The following is a 17,426-nucleotide window of genomic DNA, read 5'->3' as shown; positions in this document are numbered from 1 at the left end:
TCAAGACTAAAAGTGGCCCGAGTGGGAGCATTGGTCATGAAAAGTTCCGGCCGCATATTTGTTTTCAACTCGCAAGTATAAATTTTATTTAAACTTTTCGCTATTAAGTCGTTACGTCCTCAGCAACATCATCGCCTAGTCATTCATCGTCTAGTTTTACGTACAAATTGTTTAATTGTTCAATGGTTCAGGCTTAACTATCCTAGCATAGAGAGGAAATGAATTACGCTTTTTGGTTTTTTGGTTGTTTCTCAGTGTTTGTATTTTTTTTTTCGTTTTGTTTTATTATAATATTTTTATTTATATGTTTGCCATCATATTACACATTCAATTATGTATAACTGCTGTTGGTTTCGCTTTCGCTTGCTGCATAGAGGGATATTGTATTTCTTTATAGTTAGTTTATAGTTTAAATCATATGCAATTTTATAAACTTCTTGTTACTTTACAGTTATCAATTTCGGTACAATTACAAATTGATTATATATATATATTTATATATGTATGCATGTACTTCTCTCGTTATTCATATTACATATTCTCATTTTTGTTTTTTTAACAGACAGGTTTTTCTTCTCGTTTTTATGTTCTTCTTGTTCTTGTGTTGTTGTTGTTGTTTTTCTAGTGATAACAATGTGCGTAAGCATTTTAGTTTAGCGTTGTTTGTTTGTTGTTTGCTGTAGTACAAAATCAGTTTGTGAACTAACTAATGCCAAAGCAACAAAAGGGAAACAACTCAAAAAAAAGTTCTTTCGGAATTACATCGAACGCAAAAGTGTTAGAGCGATTTAGATGGCAGTGCCAAAGAAGGTGATCGCATGAAATCAGGAGGAGATTGCCCCCGGAAATGTAAATGTATAGCTAAGGGTATGTACAGTGGTCTGTTGGGGGGCACATTCCATGGGATTAAATAATACAACGTTTTTGGGTGGTCTAAGAACGAAAACTAAACCATATCGCTATTCTAAGCTAGGTGTCAGTGTGGTTCTGAGTGTCTCGGTTGAGGAGCAGGAGATATATGTATGATAGATGTGCTGGGATTTGGGTGTGGTTTGGTTTGTTCTGGGATGGTGTGGTGGCAATGCGGGAAATACATAGCTCTATGGGCGTGGCATGTCTGCTGAATTTGCAATAGTATTATTTTGTAAATATAACAAGGTGTCATATGCGCTGCTTAAGTATACAAAAATAAATAACTTAAGAACTGAGGTTTACAATTTAACAATTTAATTTAATTTATTGTATTCCTTAAAATTATTCAACATCAACAATGTTTCTTTACTTTCCCTATTCCCTATACTCCCTATCTCTCGCCACGGTCCTCTATCGTCCCTCGATCTCAGCGAGCGGTTGGGCAGCGTGGTCAAGTGCCCAAGTGTCGGCTGTCTCGTGGCCGAGTGGGAGTTGCAAGCTCGACTGGCTCGGGCCAACCCGCATTCCGTTTATTTGTTTTTGTTTTTTGTCGCACACAATTGATGATTTGTCAATTGCATAATATCACATCTCATTGTCGGAAGCTTGGAGCCGTCGCCCATCGATCCGCTGGCTCCACTCTGGCCACATGCTGTTCCTCATCCATTGATTCACCTAAGGCGCAGTCCGCAGTCCCAGTCGCAGTCCGCCCTATTGAGGTTCAACTGTACAGTGTATAAGGGGTGTATGCTCGAAGTGTGTGTGTGGTGTGTGTTTCGTATAATTTTGTGTTGGCAGCCGACAGTGAGTGATGAGCACAACAAAATCATTTGAGAACTTTCCAAAGAAATGTGTGTGAGTGTTGGGGGTTAGTTGGCTTACAGTTTGCTTGGGTCTTTCTCATCGATTTGGAGGGGAAGATACAAACTATAAACTATGAATTATTTAAAGATACTTTTGTGTGGCGGGTACGAGACGAAACACTGAGCAAGGTATACTATCTGTGTGGTGGCCACCATCCCAGTGAACTATCCGTGCGCTGGACCTGCCCAGGATGCGCATAGACTGGGCGAACTAATGAGTAGGTGTAAGTGGTTTGATTATAAATGATTGATTGATAGATTGCTGTTTATGTCCTAGAGGCAGTTGTGTGTTGTTTGTGATCAGATGCGATTTGATGGGACTTGATGGGCGGATGGTGCCACATGGGTTCTTGGCTCAGTGGTCGGTCTGTACCCTGCTCGTATGTTACATATTAGTTAGTATAGGCACTTAGCATATTCGATTGTTTTCATAGAAACAAAGTATATGTGTATATATATTGATTTTTCAGTTTTCTTATCCTTCTCTTATATTTTCAATTTCATTTTGGTTGGAAGTCTTGCGTTTAGAGTTCATTTTTCATTTCTCATTCGTTTTTGATTTTGGATGAAAGTTTTAGTACTTTTTCTTTTGGGAAAACATGGTTCAGTGTGTTCACAGTGGGTTCATAATCATAAGCATCTAATTAAAGAGAATGATAAACATAATACGCGGGTTTTCTTCGTTTTGGTAGTGAGGTTGTGAATGGTAAAATGAAAATGATGGCTTTCGTTTTGGTGTCGAAGTGAAAGGGCGGAGCAGTTTTGTTCTCAAATCAAAGGAATTGACTAACAAAAGAAGTAATGTTTTTAAGTTTAGTGTGAATATCCATATATGCATATCTAAACTTATTCTTATGCCTAGAATAGTTTGTAGATATCGTGTTGTACGCTCTTAAGTCTACTGATTATTTTTCATTAGTCCCTTGCCAATTGTTTTAATGCTTCGGGAATCAATTTACATGCTTCTTAAATTTGAATAAATTAAGACTCCATAAATCAATTTGTGCGTAAATCGTGAAAAATTAAAAGGGAAAAAAATAATTAAAATGAATGCACTTTTATGCAAATTTATACCTAAGGTGAGCATCAATAATTTGCGGCGAGATGAAGCTTCTTTTCAAATCGAGAGACAGTAAAACATTGGTAAAGAATTCGTTTTAAATGCCCTTTTTTTGTGTCTTCCTAAACCTCATAGAATTTCGTGTGTCTGTGTGTGTTTTAGTTATGGCACCTTTTGTATAGAGTCCTAAGTCGTAAATATAACATTAGATAGTGTTTGTCTTATGAGCTGAGCTGTGTCCACCTACGCTTTGTAAGGATAAAGTTTTTAGTATTTAGCAATGACCGAACTTCTTAATGCATTCCATTTTCGTTCCTTGCTTGTTGAAATAGACGTGTGAAACCATCAAACTGAGAAAATTGCTTTCATGTGGAAACAAATGCAATTTTAAAATGTAAGTCCTTCCCACGATATACGATTTAAGTATAAAAATGAGGGGCATTCACGGGTCGGTGTCTGGGAGAAGATAAGTTTGCCTAGGCGTATTCAGGTGTGTCTGTGTAAAGGATCCCTTAAGTCGTGAACTAAGTACGAGAATCCCCATAATCAAGTTATATAAAAAAAACCTCTTGCGCAAACAAGATCATCCGTTAAAATGTTACAAAGATTCAAAACAATCGTATATAAATATATATATAGATTATATATAATATTTCTAAATAATAGAAGTAACCCTAACCTGTGAGACTAGCAGAGACATAGCTATGTGGGCTACGCACTCGTATCTGTGTACTTCTGTTTTGGCTATAAACATTACTTTCTGATGTGTAAGCAAAAATGAGAATGATGAAATATTAAAGGCAAATAATATATCGTAAAATCGACGTGTTATCGGTAATTTAGCAATAAAACCTAACATTTCCTTCTCCTCTCTTCCATTGCTTGGCTTAGCTTGCTTTAGTATTGTTTTGTTTTGTCGTTCGATGCTAGTTAGTTAACTACGCTCAAACCTCTTAAGACTTATTCACTCGGCATCGTTATTGGTAATCGTAATAATAGCTTAGCTTAGGCATATACATCTCATACATTTCTTGTCTGTTCTTTCCTCTGCCTCCGGTCGCCGCAATCCTGCTCCTCCGCGCCGCGCTAAGCTGTGTGTGTCTGTGTGTGTGTACCCACCGAGTCTAGGTAACATTAGCTTAGGTTGATTAACATTAACTGATAACTGATTAAATATAGCTGGAGAAAGGGTATGCACCATTCATTCTTCGTCCTTGCCTACTAATATGATAACTGGTCCAAGCATGGCCTGCTGCTCTCTCCTTCCTCTGCTCTCGTTTCCGCGTCCTTACGAGCAGCGGCAACTGCTGCAAAACGGACTGTATATAGTAATTTTTGAGGGTACATATGCACCACAACTCACCTGTCATATGCCTCCTTAGTTCGTTTATAGATATCTCTAGCTCTTATAGGTTTAACAAAAGGGTTTGCTCATATTTACACATGGAATTTCATATATGTACAGTCGGATGCAACTTTAGAGGCATCCTGCAAAGATGTTTCACAGATGCCTCGCTTTGGCAACGCGGTTTGGTTCTCCTCTCTCCGTCCTTTAAGAGTTGTTGGCCCTGGACTTGCGGTTTCCGCTAGTCCCCAAGCCGATATTGGCATTAGTATTGTGCTCTGTAGCAGAGCCGTAATGTTGCTGCTGTTTCTCCTTGCTCAGTGGGCGAACGGAGGCATTGGGACGATTATCTGTGGTGTGCAAAGATTTGTTCGATATAAGTTATGTTAGATCTCATTCAATTCATTCTAAAGATCCCCTTTTACTGGCTTTTAAACATACCTTTCTCTTTGGCAGAGACCACGACAGCACTGCTGCCTTGGGTTGTGTTGGTGGCCGGAAGTCCACCAGCTGATTTGCCGACCAACGCGGCGGGCGAGGCTCCACCTGCGACGCGTTTCTCGGTAGAAACTGTGGCTAGGCCGCTTTTCTCCACGGCCGCCACCACGACGGCGGGGTCACCAAAGACTAGGTCCATCTTGTGGCTGCCGGTAGGCGACAGCGTGCCAGTGGAGCCACCGGAGCCCGTCTCCTTGCCATCAGAGGAGGCAGCGGCCTTGTGGTGCTGTGCCACCTGGGCATAGCTGAGTTTGCTGGCCGTGGCGGCAGCCGAAAGGTTTTCTGTAGACGTGGACGTGGCCACGCTCTTGTGCTTGCTGGCGCCCTTCTCCAGCAAATTGGCGTCTTTCTTGGCGTGCAGGGCGGCCACCGAGGGCGGCTTCTTGTGCTGGCCCAGGCTGCACTCGGCCAAACTGGTGGTCAAACCACCCTCCACCACGCTACAGGCGCCAGCGCCCGCGGCCAGGGCAGCGGAATACTCGTTATGGCCAGCCAGCAGCGGCAACTGCTGCTGCTGGACATAGCCTTCGACCAGTCGCTGCTGCGATGGCTGCTTTGGATGCATTTCATCCTCAGTCTTGTTTGATTTGTCCAGCTGCTGCTGCTGCTGTTGCTGGGCTCCGGCTGCCTCCTCCTTGCTGCTGGCATTGATATTTGGTGTTTGACACTTTATCACATGGATCGAATTGTTGTTACTGGAGCTCTGCTTAGTAACGTTCTTAGTATTGTTGCCCTCCTGAATCTGGATCGCATACTCAGCGCCCAGGACTGGCGTGGGGCTAACAGGTGGATTGCGCGGCTGATGCTGCTGATAGTTCTGGGCCAAATGGGGCTGGTTCTGGCCCTGTGGGTGCCTGTTATCCTTACGAGCCTTGCCCTTGCCTCCGCCTCCACCGCCACCGCCAGTGCGCACCACATCCGATAGGCGGTTCTCGGCCCAATTGTTGGCGGTGGAACTGTTGGCCAAGTGAATATTGCTGGTCTCGACTCCCTGCTGATTGCTTGAGCGTTGTTCATCACCGCTTTCCACGCTGCTGCTCAGCACCTGGTGCTGATGCGGCGCCTGCTGTTGCTGCTGGTGTAGGGTCTGCTTTTGGCCCAGGCTTGTTGACGAGGAGGACGAAGTCGTGGAGTTATGCAGGGAGGCTCCGCCAGTGGCCTGAGGTGTATGTGGTGCTGTGGCTGACGTGGCTGGCAATGGTGGAAAGGCGGCATCCTCTAAATCGAACTGCGGCGGTTGCACCGGTGCGGCTGGTTGTTGCTGTTGCTGCTGCTGTTGTTGCTGCTGCTGCTGTTGGTGCTGATGCTGGTGGCCTTGATAGCCCAAGGAGCTGTGGTGAATACCGCGCTCGTTGCTTCCGCCGGACAGACTGTTGCTGCCCGATCCTCCGCCACTTCCGCCACCCCCGGATCCGCCACTGCTAACGCCTAAGCCGCCGCTGTTGCCCACATTGCTACCAATCGAATTGTGGTGGTGATGGTGATGATAGTGATGACCCGAGCCCTGCTGCCCAGTGCCGGTGGTCAAGTGATGTTGCTGCTGCTGCGACGACAGGGCGTTGTGGTGATGGTGATGATGCGAGCCACTCGCCATCGAAGAATGCTGGGCATGATAATGCGGATTGTAGTTATTGCCCTTGTAGTTGCCACGGTGCTGGGGCGGTGGGACGTCGTGGATGGTGTTGTAGTGGCTCTGGCGCTCTCCACCGCGATGGGAGGCTCCGCCGGCATCGGTTCCGCCAGCTGATTGTACATTGCTCCCGGTGGAAGATGACATCAGATGCTGCTGCGGATGCGGGTTTGAGGGCGAGCTGCCATAAAGCTGTTTAGAATGCAAAGGTATAGAGGTTAAGAAAAAATCATAATGCAATGCGTAAGCCACATATTATACTTTCAGCTACTTGCTTTATAAAATTACGTTAAATTTAAATTCCATTTAAGGGTTCTCGAATTCGCAAGTCTTTTATGCTAAATTTTGTATGCATGTAGATTACTCACCCCAACTCGCCCGCCTGGGGAATAGTTGATACCGCCCTCCTCATCACGACGACGACGACGCGGACGATTCTGCCATTGCAGTGGCTCCTTGCTGATCGAAGTGGCCAGCGATGAGGAGGAGCTGGCAGACATGTTGCTGCTGCGATTCACCTGCTGCATGGCGTGAGAGCTATGCTCGACACCGTCCCCCGCTTCCTGCAGCTCCTGCACTTGCACTTGCTGCTGCTGAAGGACTACCTGTTGCTGTTGTTGCTGCGTCTGCTGGACCACCAAGTGGTGTTGATGCTGGCCCGGCTGCTGTGGGGCCGGTGCAGTAGATACATAGGTAACTTGAGGAGCGCTTGCAGCGCTGGAGGAAGCCAATTGATAGTGCTGCTGCTGGGTCTGTCCCTGCAGCTGCTGCTGCTGCTGAGCTTGTAGATGGTGGCTGTGGGCGGGCAGAGCCTGCACCTGGGTTGAGTAGTGATGGTGGGTGGTCACACCACCGCTATAGCTCTTGTCCAGGTTCTTTTGCATGCCACCTGTAACGGGTGAAAATTGTATTAGACTGTTTCGCAAATAAGCGGTATTTGAAAACACACCCTTCCAGTTGCTCTTGATGGGGTAGTGACGCGTAGTGTTGTTCATCTGCACCGTGGCGGCCTGTTGCTGCGGAGTTGAGCTCGATGGCTGCTGCTGTATCTGTTGGATCACCTGCTGTGGTTGCTGTTGCAAAGGTGCCGGCTGTAGTGGATCCTGTACAATGTTGGTCGGGACCACACTGACCATTCCTCCTGGAATGGGTCCAGTTATCTGGATGGGCACGATGTTACCGCCTTGGATGTGGGAGGCTGATGGTGTGCTGCGCGGTGGTTTGCTCCTCGACTCGGCGCGTGGTCCCGAGCTTGTACCGGCCACGTTGTTTGGATTGCCGCGGTGATTGTTATTGTAGCGCCCACCGCCCTGCGGTTTGGGCGTGACCATTGCTTGTGAGGTGGGTGGTGGAGGTTGAGCGAATCCCGCTGTCACAGGCTGTGGTGCTAAAGGATTGGTGGTAAATATGTTTCCTCCGAGCTCGTAAAAATTTTGCCCATGGGCGGTAGTGGCTGCTACAGTGCCAGGCGGCCAGGGACCAGCCACCAATCCAGGGTAGAATTGATTCTGCGGAATCGGCTGTAAACAAAAAATGTTTGGCATTATTAACAAATAAATAAAATCGTTTTAGTCGTGAAAACACTAGTATATGAAAACACTGCAACTCTTAATCGAAATTGAAGTTATTGGAACGCCAATTAACTCAAATAACAAAACAAAACTTTATACTCACAATCAGAACTGGGTTGCTGTACTGAACTGAGGCGGGAGCCGCGATGGCCGCTCCGTTGGTGTACAGATAGCGGGGCTGCTGGGCAGCCGCATAGCTAACTGTGGCGCCACCGGCTCCGGATGGATCAAAGACATTGGCAGTCGGCGGCGACGTGAGGCGATAGCCGTTCTTTGGTACAGCTTGGATGCGATTAATAAACGACTTGGGCTTGATGCGAGCCATGATCGGCTTGCCCTGGAACTCCTTGACCTCTTCGCGCAGGTACTTATACGCCTTTTGCGCATCTTCGTCCGACTCGAAGGTTATGTACCACGAGTTATTGGCGGCGAATTCGCAGGATATCGGGCGGGGGCAGCTCTCATTGCTGAACAGAGCCTGTGATATAAGCAAAATCCAATTAGTATTTTGGCTGGCTCGGGAGAGCGTAAAGAGTCACTCACCTTGACGTCATCGAGAGGCGTGTTGTTCGATATTTCGCGCAGAATGATGATGCAACGCTTGCGATTGGGACGCACGCGCAGGCCTTTGTCGTCCACCTGGACATTGGGCGATTCACGCAGCACCTCAGTGATGAGATTGATGTCATTGGTTAGTTTCCGCACCAAATTAAATCTGGCCACAGTGTAAATGGGCACATACTGGTCGCTGTCCATCTGGGACAGCAGGTAGGTGTCGTTTGCCAGGTTTTCCCTGTTTGGAGCGGAATAAGAAGCAATGTCAGAAAGTGTTTGCTGTTGAATTTTGTTTGCCAAATCTCACCTGGAGAAGTAGTACTCAAGTTGGGTGGCCAGCATTTGTTTGAGCTTGTCCAGCGATATGTTGGGCTCCTCTCCACCGGCTGCATTGTGGCTGCCTTGCTGGGGATCAGCGGACCCATTTGCTGGGAGCTGAACGGGCACTGGGACTTGGACAGGAACCTGGACCGGCACTACAATTTGATGGGACTGCGGATCGAGTGCAACTAAATTCGTGTTGTTCAGGGTGTCTGTGGTGTAGCAGACCACAGGGCCATCCTGATTCTGGCCGAGTGCGCCATTCATGATGGCGTACTCGTTGGTGTCCTGGCCCTCCACGACTACTCCGGATGCTCCTACTGCTCCTCCGGAAATTGTTCCTGATCCTCCAGCCGTGGCCTGCGGAAGCGCCGGCTGATGGCCGTAGGTCAGATGCTGGGCGGGATGCGGCGACTGTTGTTGCTGCTGCTGGTGGAGATGCTGTTGGATCGTCTGCTGCTGCTGATGCTGCTGTTGTTGTTGGTGGGCTACGTGCGTATGGGCCAGAATCTGGGCCTGGTGTGGATGCGCCTGCTGCTGCTGTTGGGCGGGCACAACTGCTGCTTGTGCTGCTGATGCGGTGGCCACTGGAGCAACGGCAACTTGAGGAGCTACTGCTGGAGCGCCTGCGGCGGCGGCGGCTGCAGCGGCGGCTGTGATCAACGGTATGTGAGCAGCGGCTGCTGCTGCGGGTGAGGCTGCAATTTGGGTTGTGGCGCCAAACAGATTAGTTGCTAGCATCGCCGTCTCGACAGGAACGTTGGTGTAGACGGGCGGCTGGATCTTGAGTGCATCTCCGTTCATGTACACATATCCTCCTGCAAGTGGTTTGCACATAAGACGGTTTTTACATTATGGGTGGGGGGGTGATGGGTGGTGTGGTTGAGTTTTTTTTGTGTGTGTGATGTGGTAAGTGTGTGTATAAACAAGGTCAATATTTTGTAATTGTAGACGTAACGGGAAACTGTCGTAATCGAAGGAAGCCAGATGCTGGGAAAACCCGATTTCGAGCTAATAACAACAAAAAACAAACAAGCGAAAAGCAGTGCCAGCATAAGCGCACACATACGTATGCAAATTTTCAAGCATGTGGGTGATGCATTGGGGGTGGCACACACGCATGCACGGGTGCTAGTTAACGCATTTTACCAACCTAGGAAGTATTCCATGGTAACGTATGTTGCAATTATCAAGAAATTCCACACAAAGACACAGTCGGTTATTTCGCTTCTCCTTATTTGCTTTTCCTCTTATTTTTTCTTTTAGATCTATTTTTTCGCTCTTTCGAGCTACACACACACTTACGCACGCGGCACACTCACACACAGCAGGCACACACAGCAACACACGCACACACGTTGCCACCCAGTCGCGAGAGTGGAAGCGAGAGAGCGAAGGAGAGGATGAGAGAGAAAGAGAGCGAGCAGGCGAACGAGCGTGAGGAGGAGCTCTTCTTTCTATTTGGAAAATTTGATTTTCACTGCGATATTTCGTACTTCGCCAACTTGCTTTTCCGCGATTCCAATCGCGCTGAATAACGAGCACTCTTTGGCGACGATGGTTATTTATTTATACTGCTTCTGCTGCTTGCGACTCGAAAACACGGCTCCTGCTCCTCCGCCCCTTTTCCACAACATTTTCTTCAACTCTACGTTGCCTTTTCCTCGGCCTTCTTCTGCGCTCTTCTTTCCGCTCGCCGTTTCTTTTCTATTTTTTCTTCTTTTCTTGTCGTTTGCAGTCTAATTTTTTTCTCGCCTTTCCTTTGCTTTTTGCACACGCAGAGAATGTGAATTGAAAATTGGAAACGACCGAGAGGCAATTGATTTTTTTTCTTTTGGCGACTTTTCACACCTCACTTGAACCGCCCGCACCAGCCAGCGTTGCGCTATTCAGTAGCCAATCGTTAGCCAAGTTGCCAAATAAATTGTTAAGGTTGTGCCTGGTTTTTTTTCACCACCAACTTGTCACGCGAAAAATCCAAAAATTCGACTTCTCATCGTCATAGAAAACTTTCGCCGTTTCGATAGATCGCAAGTCAGGGTTGCAAGCGATTGCAAATACTAGAAGTTTGAAAAGTAACTCGATTGTCACTATATTTTCCTGATACGTTTTTAAAAGTGCGTAGCAAGAGACCCGCAAGTCAAGGCATGCTTTCACGCTTTTCGTTAACGAGTATTGCATAAATGACTATTGCGTTGCAATGAAAATGTAGAGAATAGCCTGCGGAAGACCGCACAAATACAAGCATGCTACCCAAGAATATCGAACAAAAAATACCAACTGCCTGCGAAGCGACAACCCTGAAACGTGCAAGAACATAATATTGCTAAGCGAAATTCAGCCCAACCTCCCCCTCGCCCAACATGTTACCTGCACCATTATGCGCCCATGTTCACTTACCACTGGGATTAATGAGAATCCCGGGCTCATCCGCCTGCAGACGGCGATTTCGTGCAGCTGCGACAACGCTGGGGCAAAAAACCACTTGTTAAATTTGGCCGAACGAACAAAATGAAACACCAAGCGTTCCGCGCGTCCACGTATTCTTCACTGCACGTTCTTTTGGCGAATTATCGTTGGGAAATTCGTCAGTTGCAACGCGTCGATTTCGGGGGACGCACTTGCCTACGTTTGACACTCAGATAACCCTTTTTTCAGCAAAATGCAACACACGCAAAAACTTCGCGCTCCGATTTTTTGTGCCTAAATTAGTGTGACTGCGCAACAGTCTGACAAATATACCCAAGAAGGCCTATGGTGGTATTTCCCTCGAGGTGTGAAACGTTGCTGAAGCTGAGACAACAACCAAATCAGACGTTTCTAAATTTGAATATTTTTTTTTATATTCTCGCTTAGACAATAAATAAATGGCCCACCTTTTTTTTTTACTATATTTTAATTCGGGATCTTATCTGAATAGCTATGAAACACCAATAAGCGTTTTCTGCGTTACAGACCAGAAAAACCAATTCGAAACTAAAAGAGGTACTTTTTTCGACCCATTATGCTACGACAGCGCCCGCACACATTCATTTATTTAAATTGAACATTTAATTTTATTTATAACATTGTTCTCAGTAAGTGGTCTATTGCTTCTGTATGTTTATGTTCTATCAAGTGAGTGTGAATAAATCGGAACAAAGAACTTTTCCAAGTTTTTGGGTGTTGTTGCAGAGCTTAAGAATGAAAGAGTGGTATGAAGATTCACACGGTTTGTTCGTTCGACCGCTTAGAAGCCGTGCACCTTCAGCTGATCCGGCTTAGCTAGTCCCACCTTCGTCAACCATTGGCAGATGTTCTCACGCTGATCGCCCTGGAGCTGCAGAACCTCACCATACTCTGGGTGCTCGATTACAGTGCCATTGCATGCGAATTCCTGTGAATGGATCGAATGAATATGTTAGTGCCTTTCAACCAAATCCACAACCGAAGAAGCAATCAATGTTTTAAACAATGTCTTGAATTTGTGCAAATGAACTGCTGACCAAATAGAAATCAATCATTTTCTGCTGGTCCCTAACGCAGTTTCGAAAGGAGCAATTCTGCAAAAATCTGAGCTTTGGAGCTTTGAAATGGTTTCTATAGCAAAATCTAACTATAATCGAATAATCTTTTAAACATCTCTTTTTGGATGTACCACATAGTAAGGGATGTTTAAACATCTATAGCGACCTCATGGAAATCAATAGATTAGGGGTAAATGCTAACACTGGTTCTTAAAGTGCTGATTTTACTGGATTAGCAGTTAAAGCGCGTGCTCATGATCTCGCTTCGACAGTTGAGGGGTTTTCCAGACAAGGATTTCGTAGATGGACCCACCTTCTTGCAGGAGCGGACTATCTTCTTCAAGTCATACTCCGCGGACAGGCCCTGGACAGTGGTTAGCGTCTTGCGACCGTTCCTCTGCTGGATTCTTATATGCACTAGCCCGTCTTGAATATCATCATCATTGCCCTTGATTGCATCAGCAAAGGGGTCTGCAAAGGCGGAAAAAGGCTTGGTTATTGAGATTATCGGGGAATTCAGAGCATGCAAGATGTAAAATGCACGTTGTAAGGCATGTAATCACACCCCAGCAGCGTGTTTCACTTTTGCACTAAGATGCGCTTATGTGCGTGTGTATGTTTGTTGGGTGTGCGTGTGTTCGTGATGATGACGGCGAGGGCGGCCATTTTTATGTACATGTGTAGGAGTCGGGGAAAAGTGTCTCGTTTGGCCTAAACTTACCACGAGTGTTTAAATTCTGGATGGACATACGACAATAAAAACAAACCACAGCCTAAAACAAAAACTTTTTGAAATGATTTGTTGATAGTCAAACTTTAATTTAACGTTTTACTGATTGAGTTTTTTTCGGAAATGTGTCTGACAAGTAGACTAGAGCTGGAAAAAAATCGATTTCTAATCGATACTATCGAATCTTCCGAAGATGGGCAACGCCCGCCAGCATCAATAATATATTCACCTGATTTAAAATTATTAATTGCAAATGCCTTCGTAAATTTAGGAGTTTTTGAGTTTTTCGCAAAAATTGATTAATACCGTGGCTTGCGTTTATATTCTAACAATATGCCATAATAATATTATAAGACTATAGAAAGTGGTATGACTTTAAAGACAATTAAAATTGCAAAAATTAAATTCATGTTATGTAGTTTTAAAAAGGCAAATCAGACAAATTTTAAATAATATCTGCTATGTGGTAGCTTATGAAATGTGTATCGATAGTTGCCCTGCCAACTCGCCCAACACTGAATGCAACCCAGTGTTTTCGGCAAGCGCAGCCAACTTCGCGCTATGTCGGGCTGCCATATTTCTTTCCTTCTTGTATTTCAACGAGAAAAGGTGGGCATTTTGCGTTTGTTCTCGATTTGGTTAAGTTCTAGCGTTCTCTCAGCGTCCCAAGCGCTCCGCAAGTGTAGAGGTACAATGCCTGCACCACGTGTTTCCGTCTATTTGGCTGCCGGCCCGCTGAACCTCGGAGGTAAATTGAATTTTACCCACACGTGCAACGCAGCGGGCAAATAGTGAATAAAAATGTGAATTAATTTGTAGCGAACCCATAATGGACTTAATCAAATAGTCTATATTACTAAGCGAACGAGGCGTTGATCAATACCTAATTTAATATCGTTTTTCTCTTTCTTTGCATGCTGTTTTTTCTCCTGCTTATATTACATGGATCTTTTCAATAAAGGTAAGAACACGTGTGGTCTTAAAATGCGTGATTAATTCTGTGATGAATGATTGAGCAGAAGAGTTCTTGAAGACTATATTCATCACCCAAGACTGAATATATCCAGAGATATCGTTGTCTTTTATTCAGAAATACATATCTAACTGCATACTTTCTTTTTGTTCCATGTTCACCTTTTGGCTGGCTAATTCATTGATTTTTCTTTAAAGGTAAGCATACAAAATGTATTCCAAATCCTACCTTTTGTCTGAATGAGGATTGATTTAGCAGAAGAGTTCTTGAAGACTATATTCATCACCCAAAACTGAAAACATAGCAGTTCTTTGGGAAATTAATATAGAAATTATAAATCTAATCACCGAATTTCTTTTTATTTCATGTTCACCTTTCTTGCTTGCGTTTCTGGCGATTTGATCAAAAAGGTAAGCATTAAAATCTATATTGAGTACTTCAGTTGTGGCTTAATGAGGATTGATTTAGCAGAAGAGTTCTTGAAGACTATATTCATCACCCAAAACTGAAATACCTTTGAAAAACATTTAATATGGCTTTTTCCTGAGCAATTACTAATATGTTCTTAACTTCTATTCCAGACGTGAGATGGCAACCTCTTCGCACCTCAATTGGTTGATCATTCGCAACAACAACGCCTTCTTGTTGAAGAAGCGCGATGTGAAGAAGCCCTTCAGCACAGTAAGTAAATGAGGCATTAAACAACGTGCACCACGTTTAAATGATGTTTCCAACTTATAACTTTCACAATGATATTTGAATACAACATGATAGTAACCTTAATCTGATAAAAGTTGGCTTCACAACCACCATGATATGAGAAGCACATTACTGACTTTTAAATCCCTTCCAGGAGCCAAACAACTTGGCCAGCGTGAGCTCGTACCGCTACAGCGGCATCGTGCACAAGAAGACCCTGGGAGTCGTGCCAGCCGCCGACAAGAAGGGCTTCACCGCCGTGCTGAAGAAGGGCAAGTATGCCCAGCGCCCCGCCAAAAACACCGTGCGTGTTGACTTCAAGGCCGGTCCCCGCCGTTCCCTGAAGAAGCTGAAGAACCTGCTTATCGGCTCCAAGTACCGCAAGGACCTGACACAGGTGATTATGGCTCCAAGCCTAGGGACAACTGTTTGGGTTCTTGTCATGATGATCTTTTTTTAATGCTACACAACCAAGATCGCAGAATGATCGTGTTGATAAACTTATCTGAGGCTCTCAAACAAAATATATTATCGTACTTCAGTGTTAGGCCTATTCTAATGACTTCACTTGTGCTTACAGGCTGCCCTCCGCCGCGCTTCCGCTGTCCTGCGCTCCCAGAAGCCCGCCCCCGTCAAGGGAAAGAAGGCCGAGTTCGCTAAGGGAAAGAAGCCCGAATAAACTGTACCAGATGGGACTATGCGGAGCTGTTTTCTACTCGAGAATAAAGAAAAAATATTAAAAACACCCTAATATTAACTAATACTTCTGTGTTCACTTGTCGATCATGGGTAGCGACCAAGCACTGCATACTTTTGGGCGGCATAGTTATGATTAGATGACACAATCTCAAGTTTAGACAAATTTTCTATAGCCGTGAATGAGCTTACTATATATTACTGTAAATATGGTTGATACAAAAGGTATCTTTAGATAAATCAATCTTTGTTTGCCTAAATGATTCTCACTTTTATTGAACTATTATTCCTGGGATATGGATGACGTTACACAAAAAGAGACCATGGAATTGCATCGACGGCTACACGAAGAAAAATATTAAGTAAGAGCTATATAAACTCTAGTCAAACATATATCGCTGCTTATACTACGCTACACGTGGATTTTAAATGCGCATTGAGCTTGGCTGCCTCAGTAGAAGTACTCGTACTTCTGGGCGTGGTGCAGCATCACCTCCATCGACTTCTTGCCCTGCAGGACCCCATTTCGTTCCATGTAGTTCCAGATGGAGGCCATGAAGACGCAGAACAGGATCACGCCAAACACGATGAACTTGAGCAGCAGAAAGATAGTGCGCATGCCCACGGGGGCGGTGAACTCCACCAGCAGGACCAGGAGGACGAACAGGAAGGTGGCGGCGCTGTAGTACAGTATTCGATCAGTGTTTAACTGCAGCAGGGAAGCATCGCACAACGCCAGAGCTTCAAGAAGGGCAGCAGTTCTAGCGGCGGGCATGGATTGAATGGATGTGGAGCTTCCATTGCATTGGATCTCCGGCTGGTGTTGGGATGACTGATCGTCCTCTCCTGTCAAAGCATCGCCTGCTCCTAGTTCCCTCACGGAACAGCTTTCACCATCCTCTACCAGGCAGTTCACCTCGATCGTTGCCACTGGCTCCTCACTTCTAGGTTCCAACTTGAATAACTTTAGCTTGGCCATCACCGCCTCGTGGTCGGAGAAGCTAAATTTCTCGCCGGGTACTCGCTCCGGAAAAGGCAGTTTGTATTCGGCTATCTCAGCATTCACATGGTCGCCACCACGCACAAAGATGTGATCGATGCGGATGCCCAGAGGATTTCTCTCCCGTGCTTGCTTAGATGTGTATGAGTTGTGTTCACATTCGTTGGTCCGAAAAGAGTCCGAGTCGCAGCTGTCGAGCATCTTGGAGGTATAGAGCAGCACCTTGTAAGAGATGTCCTGTGGCTGGGCATTCAGGTCGCCAGCCAGTATCTGCAGCGCAGAGTTCCCCCTGGTGGCCTCAATGAATTGAGCAGTATCGAAGGCCTGAATGACACGATGTGTCTTGTACTCGTCGTTGGCATTGTCGTACTCCGCGTGCAGGTGGGCATTATACAGGTGCACCATCTGCCCGCCGACGAGTATGCGGCACAGGCCCACACCTTTGCCGCCGAACCAATCGGCATGCTGAATACGATGGAAGTAGCCATTCACGGACCACGCGTGAAACAGAGTGCCCAGGATGGGGTACTTGGACAGCACCAGCAGTCCGGCGCCCATCACGCCGCTATGAAAGTAGTGGCTATGGGGCAGGACCGCCTCCGTGCCCTTCTGGAGTAGCTCGCTGTCCTGTTGCGCCCACACCTCCTGCAGGGACACGATGTCATACTTCCCGCTAGCCAGCTCCTTGCAGATGGCATCGATGCGGGGTCTACGATCACTCGACACATACGGAATGCCCCTGAAAGTGCACATGATTAGCCTGGGCAGATCGGTGTCAAGGGAAGTGGGGCTCCAGCAGCCTTAGAAGGAGATGCCTGCTCTCACCATATATTCAGGGTCAGAATGTTCAGCTCTAGCAGCAACATAGCGACTTCTTTGGCCGGTTTTCACGTTCGCATGCTTACAATGGAATAATGGGCGCGGGAGCAGCGATAAGATAACTTTTTGATTTTGTTATTTTTAAAAGATATAAAGCCACAGTGTGGCCGTCTGGGGAAAGCCGAAATTTAATCAAACCTCAACCCCTGACGAGCTTTGTTGATGCGACAAGTCAAAGTCGCACATGA

General features: G+C 45.8%; 4 protein-coding genes and 3 non-coding genes across 10 annotated transcripts; 4 read left to right on the top strand and 3 right to left on the bottom strand.

The window, feature by feature from the left end:
• Nucleotides 1–255: 255 nt before the first annotated feature.
• On the bottom strand, nt 256–11,479 carry LOC117140855 (la-related protein Larp4B). 4 transcript variants are annotated; one of them, XM_033303984.1, is made up of 9 exons: nt 11,156–11,479; nt 8,742–9,573; nt 8,423–8,672; nt 7,983–8,357; nt 7,258–7,828; nt 6,677–7,197; nt 4,622–6,500; nt 4,199–4,530; nt 256–4,142 (listed from the first exon to the last, which is right to left on the bottom strand). In XM_033303984.1, exons 2-8 carry the CDS (start codon nt 9,557–9,559, stop codon nt 4,388–4,390), a joined length of 4,557 nt encoding a protein of 1,518 aa, XP_033159875.1. In that variant the 5' UTR covers nt 9,560–9,573; nt 11,156–11,479; the 3' UTR covers nt 256–4,142; nt 4,199–4,387. The 4 variants fall into 4 exon arrangements, with proteins under 4 accessions (XP_033159875.1, XP_033159873.1, XP_033159874.1 ...); XM_033303982.1 differs by lacking the exon at nt 11,156–11,479 and adding an exon at nt 9,909–10,787; XM_033303983.1 differs by lacking the exon at nt 11,156–11,479 and adding an exon at nt 9,909–10,787 and having other exon boundaries at nt 256–4,139.
• A 278-nt stretch (nt 11,480–11,757) lies between these two features.
• Nucleotides 11,758–13,118, bottom strand: LOC117141295 (eukaryotic translation initiation factor eIF1). Its single transcript, XM_033304674.1, has 4 exons — nt 13,095–13,118; nt 12,983–13,034; nt 12,575–12,732; nt 11,758–12,131 (listed from the first exon to the last, which is right to left on the bottom strand). The coding sequence occupies exons 2-4, from the start codon at nt 13,008–13,010 to the stop codon at nt 11,985–11,987; spliced, it is 333 nt and encodes a 110-aa protein (XP_033160565.1). The 5' UTR covers nt 13,011–13,034; nt 13,095–13,118; the 3' UTR covers nt 11,758–11,984.
• A 417-nt stretch (nt 13,119–13,535) lies between these two features.
• Nucleotides 13,536–15,420, top strand: LOC117140241 (60S ribosomal protein L28). The gene is made up of 4 exons (XM_033303043.1): nt 13,536–13,600; nt 14,546–14,645; nt 14,818–15,060; nt 15,244–15,420. The coding sequence occupies exons 2-4, from the start codon at nt 14,553–14,555 to the stop codon at nt 15,340–15,342; spliced, it is 435 nt and encodes a 144-aa protein (XP_033158934.1). The 5' UTR covers nt 13,536–13,600; nt 14,546–14,552; the 3' UTR covers nt 15,343–15,420.
• LOC117142143 lies at nt 13,984–14,056 on the top strand. Its single transcript, XR_004459536.1, has one exon. It is a non-coding gene; the product is annotated as a small nucleolar RNA CD11 (small nucleolar RNA).
• On the top strand, nt 14,194–14,267 carry LOC117142141. Its single transcript, XR_004459534.1, has one exon. It is a non-coding gene; the product is annotated as a small nucleolar RNA CD11 (small nucleolar RNA).
• LOC117142144 lies at nt 14,407–14,481 on the top strand. Its single transcript, XR_004459537.1, has one exon. It is a non-coding gene; the product is annotated as a small nucleolar RNA CD11 (small nucleolar RNA).
• Nucleotides 15,421–15,609: 189 nt separating the features above from the next.
• Nucleotides 15,610–17,377, bottom strand: LOC117140240 (putative neutral sphingomyelinase). Its single transcript, XM_033303042.1, has 2 exons — nt 17,185–17,377; nt 15,610–17,098 (listed from the first exon to the last, which is right to left on the bottom strand). Exons 1-2 carry the CDS (start codon nt 17,223–17,225, stop codon nt 15,811–15,813), a joined length of 1,329 nt encoding a protein of 442 aa, XP_033158933.1. The 5' UTR covers nt 17,226–17,377; the 3' UTR covers nt 15,610–15,810.
• Between the last annotated feature and the right edge of the window lie 49 nt (nt 17,378–17,426).

The sequence above is a fragment of the Drosophila mauritiana genome, chromosome 3L, assembly GCF_004382145.1.
Source record: "Drosophila mauritiana strain mau12 chromosome 3L, ASM438214v1, whole genome shotgun sequence".
In the NCBI taxonomy this organism is placed as follows: domain Eukaryota; kingdom Metazoa; phylum Arthropoda; class Insecta; order Diptera; family Drosophilidae; genus Drosophila; species Drosophila mauritiana.
Note: the sequence above shows the minus strand (reverse complement) of the source record. Positions and strands in the feature narration are given on the sequence as shown.

What these genes read in the sequence shown, in the direction of transcription:
- LOC117140240 (XM_033303042.1), bottom strand. Translation starts at nt 17,225, where the DNA reads ATGTTGCTGCTAGAGCTGAACATTCTGACCCTGAATATATG. An exon ending in ATTCTGACCCTGAATATATG is followed by an intron (nt 17,099 to 17,184) that starts GTGAGAGCAGGC and finishes GTGCACTTTCAG; the next exon opens with GGGCATTCCGTATGTGTCGA.
- LOC117140241 (XM_033303043.1), top strand. Translation starts at nt 14,553, where the DNA reads ATGGCAACCTCTTCGCACCTCAATTGGTTGATCATTCGCAACAACAAC. An exon ending in TGAAGAAGCCCTTCAGCACA is followed by an intron (nt 14,646 to 14,817) that starts GTAAGTAAATGA and finishes AATCCCTTCCAG; the next exon opens with GAGCCAAACAACTTGGCCAG. An exon ending in ACCGCAAGGACCTGACACAG is followed by an intron (nt 15,061 to 15,243) that starts GTGATTATGGCT and finishes TTGTGCTTACAG; the next exon opens with GCTGCCCTCCGCCGCGCTTC.
- LOC117141295 (XM_033304674.1), bottom strand. Translation starts at nt 13,010, where the DNA reads ATGTCCATCCAGAATTTAAACACTCGTG. An exon ending in CCAGAATTTAAACACTCGTG is followed by an intron (nt 12,733 to 12,982) that starts GTAAGTTTAGGC and finishes CCGCCTTTGCAG; the next exon opens with ACCCCTTTGCTGATGCAATC. An exon ending in TAGTCCGCTCCTGCAAGAAG is followed by an intron (nt 12,132 to 12,574) that starts GTGGGTCCATCT and finishes ATCCATTCACAG; the next exon opens with GAATTCGCATGCAATGGCAC.
- LOC117140855 (XM_033303982.1), bottom strand. An exon ending in ACAGCAACCCAGTTCTGATT is followed by an intron (nt 7,829 to 7,982) that starts GTGAGTATAAAG and finishes TTTTGTTTACAG; the next exon opens with CCGATTCCGCAGAATCAATT. An exon ending in CATCAAGAGCAACTGGAAGG is followed by an intron (nt 7,198 to 7,257) that starts GTGTGTTTTCAA and finishes CACCCGTTACAG; the next exon opens with GTGGCATGCAAAAGAACCTG.